This window comes from Sinohyriopsis cumingii, chromosome 8 (genome assembly GCF_028554795.1).
Source record: "Sinohyriopsis cumingii isolate HCF-2022 chromosome 8, ASM2855479v2, whole genome shotgun sequence".
NCBI classification, from domain to species: domain Eukaryota; kingdom Metazoa; phylum Mollusca; class Bivalvia; order Unionida; family Unionidae; genus Sinohyriopsis; species Sinohyriopsis cumingii.
Window position 1 is genome coordinate 42,803,243 of NC_142968.1, and position 17,285 is coordinate 42,820,527.

The following is a 17,285-nucleotide window of genomic DNA, read 5'->3' on the forward strand; positions in this document are numbered from 1 at the left end:
TATTGAGAGACATCTATTTCTGGGTAATGGATGTAGAATATGTTTTAGGAAGAATAGAAGAGGAATGGAGGCATGGAGATATGAAAGACTTTGTAACGAGTCAAGTTCAAGGCCTAAAGACAGCAAGAGATATCATAGCAGGGATGATTGAAGAAGAAGTCAGTAAGTCAAGAGGCTTCATTAACCCACCTTACTTCAGAGTGGGAAGTTTGAAGGAAGCACTGGATCATGTCATCCAAGTCCGGTGCTTCCTAGAAAAAATATTGTACTGGACAGAGTGGAGAAATGTAAAATGGGGATTGGAAAAGGTGAAGAAAGGGGAAGATCTGATGAGAAAAGTAATGGAGGAAGAAGTAGAGAAGATTAAAGTGAAATGGAGGGAAGAAAGAAAAGATGTGGAAAGCAAAAAGAAACAGACAGAGTTTGAGAGGATGAATGAGAATTGGATCAAAGTCCAGGAAAAGTTTAGAGCCTTGGGCCATCCAGACTGGATGCCAGAGGAGAAAAAGAAGAAGAAAGGAATAATGGAAAAAGTGAGGACTTGGTGGAAGAAGTTAAGGAGTTAGAAGAAGAAGAAGAAGAAGAAACCCAAAGGCCCTTTTCAGGGCCAGCCATATTTCTCGAAAAGAGATAGCCTTTCAATTGCCTACTCCTTTTTTAAAAAAAATTTAAAAAAAAAAAATCCCAAAAGCCCAAACTCTATTCCCCATGTTAATTTCCCCTTGTCGCTAGACAGACCCACACTATAGTTCCATGTTAAATTCCCCTTGTCGCTAGAGTGACCCACGATTTATTCCCCATGTTAATTTCCTTTGTCGCTAATCTGACCCACGATTTTTCGCCATGTTAAATTTCCATTGTCGCTAATCTGACCCAGGGGTCTCTGTAATGCTAATTCCCATTGTCGCTAATGTATCCCACATTACTACTCACAGTGATGGGGAAAATAAAACTGTACAAGGTTTTATGCATTGGACAAACCCTTATACTATATTCAGTTATTAGCATATTGGCAATATTTTTGCATGTACAGAAACACCAATATGTTCCGTTGCATCTCGAACCGTTTCTGTGTTCCATGAGCATTAATAGCATCGACTTGTCCCTGTTATAAAGTGAAGCCTAGTACTTCTGTAAAGGTTGTATTGGATGGGGACCATCAGATGACCATCCTGATGTTTTCAACCATTGCGTTACTTCAGCTCTTCAATTATTGTCCTCTACGAAAAAATATAAATCTAGCGTTTTAATTTAACTTGCTTCAAAATTTGCCAGTGATATATTTAAGAAGCATTGTCAGAATTAATTAAATTGCCAAATTTGTTATTTCACACATTCATTCATGCTCGATATAGTTCAACGGCTGTGAATTTTGTTTGGTCAAGTATGCGCAGTCCATTTCTTTTCTCTACAACTCAGACAAATCTGTATGAAACACTCAAATCAGACACTATTCATTGCAATGAATGGCCCACTGTGCGGGTTGGTACACACACATGCATGCATGCTTACATGCATACATACATATTAGTTATCGAGATACTTTTGAACGAAGTACGAGCCCCGTAACCCCGAAGAAAGGCCCAGTATTACGTATTGGTGATAGGAGTGGATTCTTCACTTCCTTATCCAGTGTGTATGCTAAAGTTTAGTTTTCAGCCATTCGCAATCATTTTGTAATTTTTTTTATTTGCTTCTTATTATGACCTTCTACACTTATTCATATCGATTAAACACTTATTCATATCGATTAAACACTTATTCATATCGATTAAACAAACGTTTAGGAATTTAACGTATTGGTTGAAATGAAGGAAGAATGTTACAAGCATTGTATACCTAATGTTGATTTGATAATTTTGTTGAGCCATTTGAAGATGATAAAGTTGAAAATGTGGAATAAATAACTGAGTCACAAAAGAAACTTTCAACCAAGCAAGAGACTCAACGTGTTATCAACAATGTCCAACTATGGCTTTATGAAAACTAATGTGAGACACGCTGGACTGAAAAAATCTCTCTCTCTCTCTCTCTCTCTCTCTCTCTCTCACACACACACACACACACACACTTGGCTTTCTTGTATGTCATTTTTACCACCATAGGTGCAGAAACAGAAAGATCTGGATCCACTGAGATAAAATTTACATGCTTACTTAACTACAAAGAGAAACAGAGATAGAGACATAGAGACATAGAGATAGACAGAGACACAGAGAGAGGTGGGAGTGGGGACGCCAAGAGGATTAACCTTGAGATTGTCAATCTTTCTACCTATCTGTCGGTATGTCTGTCAGTTGTATCATCATATATTCAAAGAGAGACAGACAGACAGACAGACAGAGACAGCGATTAGTTGAGGTCAAACTGACATGCTGACTGACAAGCCAACACAGCGAGAATGAGATAGATGGAAGCATTTAGACGAATCCTCGCCTACGTCGATACGAGACGGTAATTTGGCATTGCAATGGTCGGTCAGTTTGCTATTTTGATTTCGAGTACAGTTCTGTCAGAATGGCTGCAGTACCTTCCGAAATGAATATATTCTGCGCTTTGACGCGTACCAAATCGGTACGTTAAGCAAACATTAATTACGTAAAATCGACTGCAACAGACCTTACATGTAAATGCATAAGGTTCTGTCCATGCTATAAAAAAGCAGCGAAGGAGGAGAAGGTAAAGGGGAATGGGGAACGTTTACCTGCGTATTTTCTGATTCCGTCTCCTCCTGAATATAGCTGTTTGGATGTGAGGCTGAGGAACGTTGTTGAACTGCAGCATTTGTGTTGATTATATTCATATACTGAAAAAATAAATATATTTTTACATTTTTAAGTATCATGGTTTAATAAAAGTGTCGGATAATGTATTATTAAAAATATTTTTAGTCAAATTATCTAAACTATCTTCTAATAAATATTCTAGCGCTGACAAAAATACCATCATATATACGATTCACATGCAAACTTTAATAATAATAATAATAATAATAATAATAATAATAATAATATTAAGAAGAAGAAGAAGAAGAAGAAGAAGAAGAAGAAGAAGAAGAAAAGTCGAAGAAGAATATTGTTACTATTGGTGGTAGCAACGTTAACTTTTTTTTCGTCGTCCTTGTTGTTGTTGTTGTTGCTGATAACGATGATGAAAACTTAAGTGGTAGCTGTAGAGTCACCGTTTTTGCTAATTCTACCAAAGTCCGCCATCATAGTGAGTAAAAAAACTTCAAAGACTGCATCTCCCTACTAAAAGTTTACTAAAACACCGCTTGGTTGTGTTTGGGATCAAACTATACTCCCCTCCAACATCACTGACTTTTGTGTGCTTCAGTTCACGCGGAAATGTGATTTTCGGGAATTTGCGTCGATAGTTGAGATTTTACTGTTGGATCGGTGTTGTCCATGACGGCACGCTGGTTAAAGAGTTTTCTTTGGATTATTATTATTATTATTATTATTTGTCTTACTGCGCTGATGTTATTTATCTCATATTGTGCAGCTGCCAAATATGATTTACATGCGTACGACTTGACCCATAACATTTTTTACTGTCGGAGACAAAATGATAAACGGCATTGCATTTCTAGAGAACAGCCGAACCCTTGCACTAGTCGAATAGCCGAAGAACAAAATCGGCATTTGTGGGAGAAACAAAAGCTCAAAATTAAAGACAAACTTGTAATATTTGATGGAAAAACGATCAACCACACAGTGACTGAGATCTCTCACCTGAATACAAAGGACCCATTTAGCTAAATGCCTTAGTAATTGACAAGATAACAGGGTAAATAGGACGCCATTTAATAATTTGATCTACTTCATCATGTTGCAATATTTAAAAGTCATTTACAGATTTGTTTTTTTAAGTAACTGAATCATTATTTTAATGTGGATTTGTATAATTCAAGTAAATTTAAAATGAAGTCTCCCTGATTTTCTTTGTTTTTAATTTAGTTTGATTTTGTTAATAGGTTTTAAACAAGAACTGCTATAATATGTTATCTTTGTTTTTAATAACGGCGGACATGTTTAATGACGGATCAGCATTATTTTCTAAGCCTTGAGAAGCCTTTAAACAGAAAACAATTCCATTACGTTAGTTTTAACTCTTTTTCAAAGGTATTCAAAGAGGAATGGTTATTTTTTGTTTTAAAAAATCTGTTTTCTGTAGCATTGACCATGCCTTAGAGAAGATCAAACTATCTGATAAACATTGAAAGGCAAACATACTAGGATGATTCATATAAAGTGATACTACCATCTGTCCTAAAGGTTAGGAACGGCGGCCGTATTTTATAGCATTTGTACATAATTTAACGAACTTGGTGTCAGAAAGCTGTCTGCTAATTTTGCTTGAATTACTCGGGGTCATAATGATGTCTGCTGATTTGGAATGAACTATGTTCAGTGTTGTTTACGAATATGTTGAAAATTCCTGATGTTCATGTATGACGCAACCAAAGCCATGCCAGAAATTTACGAACGGTTGTAGAGTCCAAAATTGAATTATCTATTGTGGTGCGATTAGCCATATTTTATCTCCAGGGAGTAAAGTTTTCCTCGCACCGTAAATAGATGCATAAATACATACTTATCATTACAATTACTGGACAAAATATTTCCGCTCTTAGTACGTCATAGCTTTTCTAAATTTTTGCTTTAGTCTTAAATATATAGCTATTTGCAGGACATTCGCTACAATTTACACTGTAACGTATCTACTAATTCAACATTTATCAAGACGACGATTCAGTTGCATCTTACCCGCAGGTGACAAAGTTTTTAACTGCTTCAAACAATTTTAGAAAAGACATCTTTATACGAGGAATAAAACGTTCTGAATACTAAGTAATACAATTTTTGTTTCTTTGAACTTGACAATAAATTAAACGACGATCGACATTCAAAAGAGCGTTATATAAAATGATCAAGAAAATCTAATTCAGTGGTAAAAATAACAGAAAGAAGACATTTTTAATAGTTATACTTACAACATGTGATGTTTCAGCGTCCCCAGTACTAGTGCTTGCATAGATATGTGTGTTAGACTGTCGAATCAGATGCGCATACGTCAGATCTTCCGTTTGATGAAAACGCAAGTGCTCATAAGCATTTCCTATAGTTTAATAATAATAATAATAATAATAATAATAATAACACCAAAAGCACATAGAACAACAAACAGTCGCAAGTCGGCGGCCTACATCTACATGCTCTTTGGACGCATTTCAGATGGAAAAGCGAACAACTTGTATTGTCATGGACATGTTGGATTACATAATTTGACATACAGTTTGGTTTATATTATGATATGATGGTCTTCAGGGCTTTCTGTATAAATTAATCCTGTAGCTAGTTGATATATTATTAACGTATAAAAATTGTGTTCATGATGTTGTTGATACTGCTTGTGATGATAATACTGATGAATGAATATATATATATATATATATATATATATATATATATATATATATATATATATATATATATATGTATATGTATATATATATATATATATATATATATATATATATATATATATATATATATATATATATATATATATATTCATCAGTATTAGAGAGAGAGTGAGAGTGCACGTAAGAGACAGCATAAAGGAACTTACCACTACTAATATTTTCCAATGGTGAAGGCTGCTGTTGTTCATTTGTACTGCAAATGAATAAGAAAGCGGATTTCATAATATCACTACACTTCTTGCACATTTAGTTATGTCTTTATTCACAAAAACATGGTGTTGTTGAATAGATAATAAGAATGAAAACGGCATACCATCAATCATATAATAGATTGGAAGCTTAACAAGTGTGGAAAATATATGATTGAAAAAAATATTTATTTTTGCTTCAACTAGTAGAATGAAAAAGTGTACCTTCTTATTCCTGAATCTGGCTTATCTATCAAAGAAAAGAATGAAATGAACATTAGTTAATTGCATGTCTTTAGAACATGTTATGGAGTGTTTATTAAGATCTTGGACGCATGTTAGATAAAGAAACGTAGGAGGAGATGATAACATGAAGTACTCAATAAATTTAGCTTCAATTATTACCATCAAAAATCAAGAACGGGCTTAAGTTTGAACGAGAATAACAAGTTTCGAACCGGAACCTATTGATATGAAAAAGCTATTGTGTACAATTTCGAAGTTAATTAGCACTACGAGGGCTTTGCAATATTTGCTAACATGGAGTTGTTACCGCTAAGGTCAAATGCAGACACAATTTGGAAACTGTGTTCCATTAAGCCACAATTTTAAGCTTGAACAACCCGAAAATTGTTTTCAATGCAGCCATAATGCTACGTTTTCTCAAATCAATAGAGAAGGATCATAAATCTAACCACAATTGCAGATTGCCTGAATCGGGGAATTCTGTTAAACATGTCGATGCAATGGACATAGATCTGAAGTCAACAATTTCATTAAATATAGTAGTCGACGACTTGTGGCACTAAGGCATCTTCTGTTAGGATGGCACTAAACAAAGACAAAAAATAATTACAAATATATAAAAGGCACATCGAGCTGAAGGCATGTTATATGTCTGTGATATAACTAAGGTATCATAGAAAGGAAAGGAGATAAAATTTAACATTTAGTTTTATTACGTCGTCGTCGCATCCCATGCGTAAACTATTTAAAGATTAGATTGCAAGTATTACCTTTACGTCGTTTCAGGCGCTTCCTTCGGATAAGAATAACGACTACAGTCAAAGCGATCAAAATTACGAAGGTCACGCAAGCCACAATAGATACGCCACAGATCACAGATGTCATAGATGATATACCAGTCCGATCTTTATCTTGTTGGCTGATAACAGGAAGATCTACAGGAAAATTAGTGACAAGAATGAATTTGTAACGTCAGTACTACTTCTAAGTTCAATGTGTTGTCAGGTGAATTCATTCCTGAGGGAAAATATTATTGCTGAGCGACACTACTGTACGGGGTATAAAGCATACACAATTATTTATGTTCACTCTTATGTATAGAAAAGACACAGCCATGACTTCAAAGTGGGAACTTGTTTTACTAACTCTGTAGATTTTTTTAGGCTATACTGTTGTATTTATGAATATAATACTGCACTACACGCATGTGTGCTTAATTTAACACAACACTTCACAAACTTGTACCGAAAGAAGAATTAGAGGCGTGTGCTTGTGTGTGCGTTTATGTGCGTGTATGTATGTGTGTGTGTGTGTGTGAGAGAGAGAGAGAGAGAGAGAGAGAGAGAGAGAGAGATACATATTATGATATATGAATATTATCACAAAGTTAATACAAGCTAAAAAGAAAACCATCCATGTTGCGTCTATGACAAAATACGGATTAAGTATATTGCTATCTTTGGAAATGAGCCACGTAAGGGTTACTCTTTTCAACAGTTACACATGCAGGGCACCATATATTCCAATACAACAACTACGTTGTCTGGCGATACTGACAACGACTGGGACTGTTTTTGTCTTTCGCGAATGTTTTATTAGTGTAAATAGTTAAATGTGTACTCATTTTACATGATATTTTACGTTGAAGGCTTACATTGGATACAGCCTATACATTACTTTTTTCCACATAATTCCAAAACGTGCTCAAGAGTTGCGTTGTAAATTAAGTTTTTTTTATATAAGATACTGCATTTTAAAAGACCTCTCTGGTGGCCTAAGTGGTACGAGCGTCCGCCTTGGATGCAAGAAGTCTCGAGTTCGAACCCTGGCCGAATCATGCTAAAGACCTATACAGATGGTACTTACAGCTGCCTCGATTGGCGCTCAGCAATAAAAGTTTGGTGTACGGACTGGTGGGCCTGGTGTCAGGATAATGTGATAAGATGGGGCATGATGCCACAGTGCTAGACATCACAAAAAAAATGCCACTGCAGACGACTAAAACTGTTAAAGCTAAGTTAACAATCCAAATCACACACAAAACACACCCACGAACGCGCGCTTTGTTAAACGATCGAAGCTTCGAGAATTAATTAGAAATATTTCCCTTACTGAAACCTTCGTATTATTTATATTTAATCATGAATTCTCCTATGCCAGTCATGATGTGTTTCATCATTTTACTATACCGTCAAATACAAATACATCCCGGATGAGTAGAGTTTAATCACATTATATCATTATACAATGAAGATATTTTAAGGATGACAACACATACATACATACATACATACATACATACATACATACATACATCAAAGGTATTCAGAAACTCTTTTAATAGAATATATTTCACAGACACCTATCTAGAATCACTGTCAGCTGTAGTCCAACTTACTTTCTAGATCCTGACGAACGAGATCGATAAATAGGCGAAACCTTTTGACGTTGATATATATATATATATATATATATATATATATATATATATATATATATATATATATATATATATATATATATATATATATTCTGAAATGTACGTATTAATCCGAGTAGTAAACCGGTACTTACAAAATACTTGGACACTGATTTTCTGACTCTCTGTCGTTCCAAGTTCTGTCTCTCCCCTGCATGTATAGTTTCCAGCATCATCAAAGCTAACGTTAATAATTTTCAACGAAGGATTTGAAATATTAAAGAATAGCCTCGTGGAGGAATGAAGATATCTGTTTTGAGAATTATCATGTTTCAGCCAATATATCCCTTTAACCGCACTGCCATGTCCGTCGATAGAACAATGCAGAGTCAAATTATCTCCCATTCCTATACTGTAATTGTACTCATTGACCGCAACTGTTGGTTTATCTGCGAGAAAACGAACACATAATTAGGAAGGTTTGGTCATGTCCGTACTTAAATTTTGTCAACTTTAAGATATGCATTTGTTGGAACCCTTATGTTCTGAGAATCGATGCAAGATTTTTTTTAATTAGTTTAAAAGAAAGGAACAAATTAAGAATGTATCATTGTATAATCTCAATTGCTGGAATACTAAAATGCAGCGTCAGATTTTTGTTCAACATATAATCACGGTATTACATTAAGTTCACGGTATTACATTAAGTTCAACTTGACGTTAAATTATAGAATTGTTCACATCCCTTAACTGTAAAAATATTCGTACCTTGAGTTGTAAGGATATATATATATATATATATATATATATATATATATATATATATATATATATATATATATCCAAGATGTATCATGCATATTAGAGAATTTTTACTTCGTACTCAACGGAGATTCGAACCCAGGTCCGCGGGAGATTATCTGACCTGTATGATAGTATTATTTGTATTAAATATTAATTCTGCCTACTATTATCAAGTATTCTTCTATAGAATCCAGGGGTAACACTTTCCATTCTGTCTAGTACATTTTATAATTGTTTCTGTGTGTCTCTCTCTGTCTCTGTCTCTCTCTCTCTTTGTGTGTGTGTGTGTGTGTGTGTGTGTGTGTGTGTGTGTGTCTCATGTTTATTGCTTGGAACCATAGTTGCTACAAATCTAATTGAAAATAAGTCTCATACATCCCACTCTGAGCTCGATATTATTTCCTCTAGAGGAACCGACGTCTGTTGTTCCTTCACACACATATATCCCAGCATCATTTTCAGCGGCTTTAATGATTCTAATGGATGCGTCAGGTCCTGATTGTCTCCATATGTACTTCATATTATTTGGTAAGGCTTGACATTGTCTGTACCATTGAACATTTATTACTGGCATTCCTTTTCCATTAACACTACAGTTCAAAACAACATCCGCACCACTGGTAATGACGAACTGAGTTTGTGGAACAGTTACTAGAGGAAGATCTGCAATTTCATTAATTAATTCATTAATTCATTAATTAATTATACTTCGTCTTCTTTTATTATTATTATTATTATTATTATTATTATTATTATTGTCGTTGTTGATAATAAATAAAGAGGAATTGCACAATAAATGGTTAAATAAGTCTCTCTTCATACCAATAATCGACATTTTATTCACATCCTGTACGCTTGTGTGTTTTTTCCTAAAGATGATTTCAAGCGGACTACTGACAATTATATTAAGCTAGAGTTCATTTCTCTAAGACAACTGAATCTAAGTTTTGGTATTTGAAAAGAACTACTATGGTACAACGGGAGGTGGGGGTGGCATTCGTTTTATTTCACAAATGCAGTTGTAAGTTTCTAACTGTTGCCTGAATGCGTCATATTTGACAATGAAAGATTATTTTGAAAATTATTTATATTTACTTAATTCGCAAACTTCAATGATTCATATATATATATATATATATATATATATATATATATATATATATATATATATATATATATATATATATATATATATATATATATATATATATATATATTCATTTCATTAAACTAACAGATTCACCAAGCATTGAAACCTTGTGTTTTTATCAGCATAAGCATTATACAATGTATCATACTCGTGTAATTTGTGCACGATATAGTTAATTACGATTAGAGGAACCAAACATGGTAATGGTCAGCACATTGCCATAGGAATGTTGGGATGTTCAATTTGTAGCATGAAAATCTCTGATATGATTGAAGGAAGCAATTTGGCTAAAATAGTTCGACATTAATAAAAATTCTCATGGTACAATACTAGAATATCAATGGAAATCCAACATTAATAAATATTCACACAACCTATACTGTAAAAGGGAGTAAAACAAATAAAATTACACTATGATGTTTCGCGATAGTAAAAGCGTATAATGATGGTAAGTTGTTCTGACTCGCTGATTTTGTTCATTGTCAGATGAAAAGACTGAGTAGTTTCTTAAGTATCACAAAACAAAATTTGTCACGGAATTTGCTTATAAAAGAAAATATTCGAGAACTATTATATAGTTGTTATTCAGGAAAATCAGGAGGACAAAAATAAAAATCGTTCAATTGTCTCGTGGAGTTAATGGTGATTTACAGCACATTATAATACATTACATTATCTGATGCCTGGGATGATATTCCATAACCAGTACTGTTTAAAACATGTAACAAAGTGCGTTTTGAATTGTATATCAAGAATAAATTGGCACCCATTTGTATAATCTATATTTTAAAATCTTGCTTTCAAGATATAGTTTTGATAGGATTTATCTGGTCAGTGTGGCCTTAGACTAGTTGGTTGGCTGATGTGTTTTGGAGGATTCGTCTATCTAGTAGGATATTAGACTGGTTGGTTGGACGGTTTTTGTGAAGGATTCATCTTATTAGTATAGGCATTAGACTAGTGGGTTGGATGATTCTTGTGTAGGATTCATCTAATAGTACAGACATTAGACTAGTGGGTTTTATGATTTTTGTGTAAGATTCATCTAATTAGTATAGGCTTTAGACTAGTGGGTTGGATGATTTTTGTGTATGATTCATCTAATTGGTATGGACATTAGACTGCTTGGTTGGACGATTTTTGTGTAGGATTCATTTAATAAGTATGGGCATGATATGGCTTGGTAGGATGAATTTTGTGTAAGATTCATCTAATTAGTATGGGCATTAGACTAGTGGGTTGGATGATTCTTGTGTAGGATTCATCTAATTAGTATAGGCATTAGACTGGTTGGTTGGACGATTATTGTGTAAGATTGATCTAGTTAGTATATGCATTAGATGGATGGTTGTATGATTCTTGTGTAGGATTCATCTAATTAGTACGGACATTAGACTGCTTGGTTGGACGGTTTTTGTGAAGGATTCATCTTATTAGTATAGGCATTAGACTGGTGGGTTGGATGATTCTTGTGTAGGATTCATCTAATTAGTACAGACATTAGACTGCTTGGTTGGACGATTTTTGTGTAAGATTGATCTAGTTAGTATGTGCATTAGATGGATGGTTGTATGATTCTTGTGTAGGATTCATCTTAATAGTATGAGAATTAGACTGGTGGGTTGTATGATTTTTGTATACGAGTCATCTAATTAGTATGGACATTAGACTGCTTGGTTGGACGATTTTTATATACAATTCATTGAATAACATGGGCATTAACTGTTGTGTTTGATGATTTTTTTGTGTAGGTTTCATCTAATTTGTAAGGAAATTGGACTGCATGGTTGGATGATTTTTGTGTACGATTTATTTAAAAAGTGTGGGCATTAGACTGGTGTGTTGGGTGATTTTTTGCGTAGGTTTCATCTCATTATTATGGACATTAGACTGCATGATTGGATGATTTTTGTGTAGGATTCATTTAATAAGTATGGGCATGATATGGCTTGGTAGGATGAATTTTGTGTAAGATTTATCTAATTAGTATGGGCATTAGACTGCTTGGATGGGTGATGTTTATGTACGATTCATTTGATTAGTATGGACATTTTACATCTTCGTTGGATGAGTTTTGTGTAGGATTCATCTAATTAGTATGGGCATCAGACTGGATGGTTGGATGATTTTTGTGTACAATTCGTCTTATTAGTATGGGCATTAGACTGGTGGGTTGGATGATTTTGTGTACGATTCGTCTTATTGGTATGGACGTTAGACTACTTCGTTGGATGATTTTTGTGTAGGATTCATCTCCTTAGTATGGGCATTAGACTGCTTGGATGGGTGATGTTTATGTACGATTCATTTGATTAGTATGGACATTTTACATCTTCGTTGGATGATTTTTGTGTAGGATTCATCTCCTTAGTATGGGCATTAGACTGCTTGGATGGGTGATGTTTGTGTACGATTCATTTGATTAATATGGACATTTTACATCTTCGTTGGATGAGTTTTGTGTAGGATCCATCTTATTAGTATGGGCATTAGACTGGTGGCTTGGATGATTTTGTGTACGATTCGTCTTATTGGTATGGACATTAGACTGCTTCGTTGGATGATTTTTGTGTAGGATTCATCTCCTTAGTATGGGCATTAGACTGCTTGGATGGGTGATGTTTATGTACGATTCATTTGATTAGTATGGACATTTTACATCTTCGTTGGATGATTTTTGTGTAGGATTCATCTAATTAGTATGGGCATTAGACTGGTGGGTTGGATGATTTTGTGTACGATTCGTCTTATTGGTATGGACATTAGACTGCTTCGTTGGATGATTTTTGTATAGGATTCATCTACTTAGTATGGGCATCAGACTGGATGGTTGGATGATTTTTGTGTACAATTCGTCTTATTAGTATGGGCATTAGACTGGTGGTTTGGATGATTTTTGTATACGATTCATCTCATTAGTACGGATATTAGACTTCTTGTTTGGATGACTTTTGTGTAAGATTTATCTAAGTAGTATGGGCATTAGACTGATTGGTTTGCTGATGTTTAGGACAGCATTTTTAGCGCGTTATTCGGCGATAGCATGCCGAAGAAGTGGGAGCTAAATTTCTTCCCATGGGCATATTGAAGCCGTCTACTTGGGATGGCTTGGGCGGGTATTGAACCTAAGACCCTTGGATTACATTCCCGACTCTTTACAAGCTCAGCTGTTTATTAGTTCATTTAATCGTATCCCTAGAATAAGTAAATATTGTGAAATGTTACTGGAGATAAAACAAAATTTAACTTACTGGTAAAGCTCGTTGTCATCACCATCTTACAAACATGTATATTAGACCAAAATAAATTACATTTACTATAAAAGAAATGGTTGTAAATATATTTTAATGACGAAACATATAAGTGGAATCGGAGTGAATCAATCAACTTGAATAAAGATTCAAAACTTTTAAACGGAAACAAGGTAATGACACTAATTATGAAACGACAAATGTAATCATTCATGAATGCATCATTCGAAGGCAAGCATGAGTAATAAAGTCGATACGACTGACAAATATTGTAAATTAGTCAATTCTTAGGTAACATTTCCACAGTTAGGTTAACGTAGCCACAAGCAGAAAAAACTGCAAAATAGAGATAGCGCAGGAGACGGGAAGTATTTCATTGTAAAGAAGACTCGTACAATAACGGCAACAGCGGCAACAACAAAACCGAAAACGTCCAGCGTAAGATTCTTGTAGGGATTGGAAATTAAGAGCATTAGATGAAACTATTCGAACGGTTATTTTCGGACAGGAGGTTTTACAAAAATGTAAGTAGTATTTGAGGGGCAATACGGCATTTTAGTTATATAGACGGTAATATAAACTTAGTGCAATAAATTGTTAATGGTATTGTAGTCCATGTAAACGGTAATAGAATTTGTGCAATACATTGCTATTGGTATTATGGTTGATGTAGATCGTAATATAAACTTCGTACAATACAGTACTATTGGTATTATAGTCCATTTAGATCAGGGGTCTCAAACACGCAGCGAAATCCCGTGGCCCGCAAAATGATTGGCATTACAAAGTGTCATGAGATATAGCAAAGGTGTCCTCATGCGACCCTCAGGGTGGCTTGAGTTTGAGACCCCTGATTTAGATGGTAATATAAACTTAGTGTAATACATACAATTTCGTTTTTGGCAGCCCAGCATTTTCCAGCCGGCGGTCGAATTTCTTTCGTAAAATCTATCAGTCTTCACTGAGATAGGTGAAACCTTTTATGACAGCAATTGTTTCACTTTACAAAGAAGTTTTCTTTTAATGTTCATTGAGCAATATTCGTTCCGTATCATCTGGTGGTATACAAAGTTGCAGCAGGTAAATCTAATTGGAAAATTCAATGAATGCATGTGGTATGTACAATGTAGATGAACTTCATTCAGTTTAATACTCACCCCGTACCTGTAGGAAGATCTGTGATCCTGTAACAGTGATTAAATGGTTGAATGCAAAACATCTATAAACTCCAGAGTCCGTTGTCTTGACTTCTGATATGACAAGAGACGGCATTTGCGTGGTCCAAAAATATTTGTTCGATTTTCTTAAATTGTTCCATTGTTGACGAAACATGTTCTGCCATCCAGTAGAAATACTGACCTCACCAGTGGGATTCACTACGCACTCGAGAGTTACATTTGTACCAGAAACAGCTGTGTAGTTACTTTTGGGAACTGTAATCTCAGGTTTAGCTGAAAAGACACTTGTAAAATAAGATTCTCTTCCAAAAAGGCAAATGTTTCAAACCAAAGATTTTAAGTGATCGTGTTTAGAATATTCTAAGAATAGTAGCTAGTTATTAATGAAACATACTCTTGCATATATCATAGCTTTAAAATGAAGCATCTTATACTTTTTCACACTTGATAGAGACTAGTTTAATATGAAGGTTATTGGTGTAAATAAAACAAACAGACCATGGATAAAACAAGAATTACACTGACATTTGTATTAGAAGTCCTCTGCTTGTTTCTATTAAAAGAATAATTCGATTTAAAAAAATGAACAGGTCACATGCCATACATCGCCAATAATGTTTTGTTACATGTAACGTGTCTCGCTACCCAAAGAATCAAAACACATCTTCTGGATGAGTCTGGCACCGAATTAAAAGAACTTTCTTACCGTAGACATTCAGTAGTTGCTCTCCTCTAACTTTTCCCGTGGCAGTTATCGTTTCACATGTATATTTCCCATTGTCGGTAAAGGTGGCATTCTTGAATGAGATCTGAATATGCACAAAATTTTCATCTTTGAAACTACAAGACATTGTATACCTTGTTCCATTAGTTAAGTTTTTTTCCACGCCATCGTTCTGAGTAAAATACCATTGACAATTCCTCAGCGACAATGGATCGGGAAAGTACCACTTCAGTGTGACCTCTTCACCTTGGAAAACCAAGTTAGTTTTGTTGGGGACATTCATAGTTTGTGCACCTGTACAGATTATAACAAACATTAGTGAAACATGATAATAACGAGATCTGGTTAATGAACAAAACTGAACATTAAGTTCGTAAATCAACTGGGTTATGAAGGCGGAAAGAAATTCACAGAAATTAATACATTTCGAAACCAGTGTAATATTCATTTGATATGCAAGCAGGGTACAATGTATTGTACACCAAAGGTACCAATTACATACATATCTTAATTGTGGTCGTGTGGGTAATGATGACAACGACGATAAAGATGATGTTGACAGTAGAAGTAGTAGTGGTTTTAATCCAAGCCTCCGTAAAATTACGTGTTTTGTCAATTACAAATTATATTTGTACATCATATATTACCTATAACAACTGTACCTGCTAATCGGTATAGAACCATTCCAGTTTAATTGTGTTGTTATAATGGTAATTTGCAGCCATTCTTTCCGTGTAATATCCATTATTTATTGATAGAGAGATTCTTAAAAGGTTTGCAAATGTTAAACAAGAGAAAAAGAAAAAGAACAACAGCGACTTAGAAAACAGAGGCAACTGGATGATCCTATAGGGTCTAGCTCTTTATATCAATACATTAAACTCTTTTCATGCTGGCAATGGTGTGTAGTATTTTGTATTTTTCTACAATGTATTAGTCATGTTTGCTCAGAGAATTCTTCCTTACTCTCTCACCTGCTAAGGTTACAATAGATCCCAAAAAGAAAGCTGGATAAATCAATAAAATGGCATGGATGACTTCCTGAAAATAAAAGAGGTAAATCGGGTAGAAAGAGTGCACGAGTCTGATTTGCTGCCAATATAAAAGAGACTTCAAGTGGTATTTAAAAAATTGTTTGCGTTCATTATACTTATCAAATTAGGTATACAATGAGTTGATTAAGTGGATATATTTATGGAGTATAGCTTAAAGGCACGCCAGAACAAACGACGCCATAAAATGCCAAAAAATAGGTAAAGTTACAGAAATAGTGTTAATTTGCACAGAACATTTTCGCAAGACCAATGATCACAAATAAAATATAAACTGTAAAGATTTAAAATTCTGTAAAATGCAAATCAAATAATAGATAAAAGATAGAATAGTGCGATCCTTAAAACAGTATCAATTTTTTTTTTGTATTAACCACGTTCCTCTAAAACGTCTAAGATAGTTGTGGGCGGTACATAGGTGAAATGTATGTAAAGTACTATTTAATCCTTTCAATCGAAGTTTCCAGTATTCACTTATTAGTATACAGTATTTTTTTTTCGTCTCCATTTATGTCAAGACATTTAATTTTATTATTCATTGTCATAAAAGTATTCTACACTCAGAGAGCATAATCACAGAAACAAATAGTGTCACTTGTGTGTGTGTGTGTGTGTGTGTGTGTATACGTGTGTGTAACACTGTCGTAATAAATGTTATGATTCGTCCCATGTAGGAAGTGAAACTTTGCCGCCAGTAACGGCACCTGTTGCCTATCTTCCACGCATCCTAACCTAAGTCGGCCATGTGTCCATGTGTTCACCCCACCCCACCCAAACAAACGGCC

The 17,285-nt window shown here is 34.5% G+C and overlaps 1 protein-coding gene across 2 annotated transcripts in view; it reads right to left on the bottom strand.

Annotated features, from left to right (window-relative positions):
• Positions 1-936: 936 nt before the first annotated feature.
• The window catches only part of LOC149793381 (neural cell adhesion molecule 2-like), a 31,069-nt gene continuing 14,720 nt past the window's right edge, over positions 937-17,285 (bottom strand). Inside the window, exons 2-12 of one of the 2 annotated variants that reach the window (XM_089967359.1) lie at positions 16,423-16,489; positions 15,431-15,742; positions 14,704-14,997; positions 9,521-9,808; positions 8,497-8,790; positions 6,693-6,857; positions 5,902-5,926; positions 5,635-5,681; positions 4,997-5,121; positions 2,705-2,806; positions 937-1,220 (exon numbers count right to left, since the gene is read on the bottom strand). In XM_089967359.1, coding sequence (XP_089823485.1) covers positions 1,194-1,220; positions 2,705-2,806; positions 4,997-5,121; positions 5,635-5,681; positions 5,902-5,926; positions 6,693-6,857; positions 8,497-8,790; positions 9,521-9,808; positions 14,704-14,997; positions 15,431-15,742; positions 16,423-16,489 — 1,746 coding nt within the window. In that variant the 3' untranslated portion in view covers positions 937-1,193. The remainder of the gene's footprint in view (positions 1,221-2,704; positions 2,807-4,996; positions 5,122-5,634; positions 5,682-5,901; positions 5,927-6,692; positions 6,858-8,496; positions 8,791-9,520; positions 9,809-14,703; positions 14,998-15,430; positions 15,743-16,422; positions 16,490-17,285) is intronic. The other variant, XM_089967360.1, reaches the window with a different exon arrangement.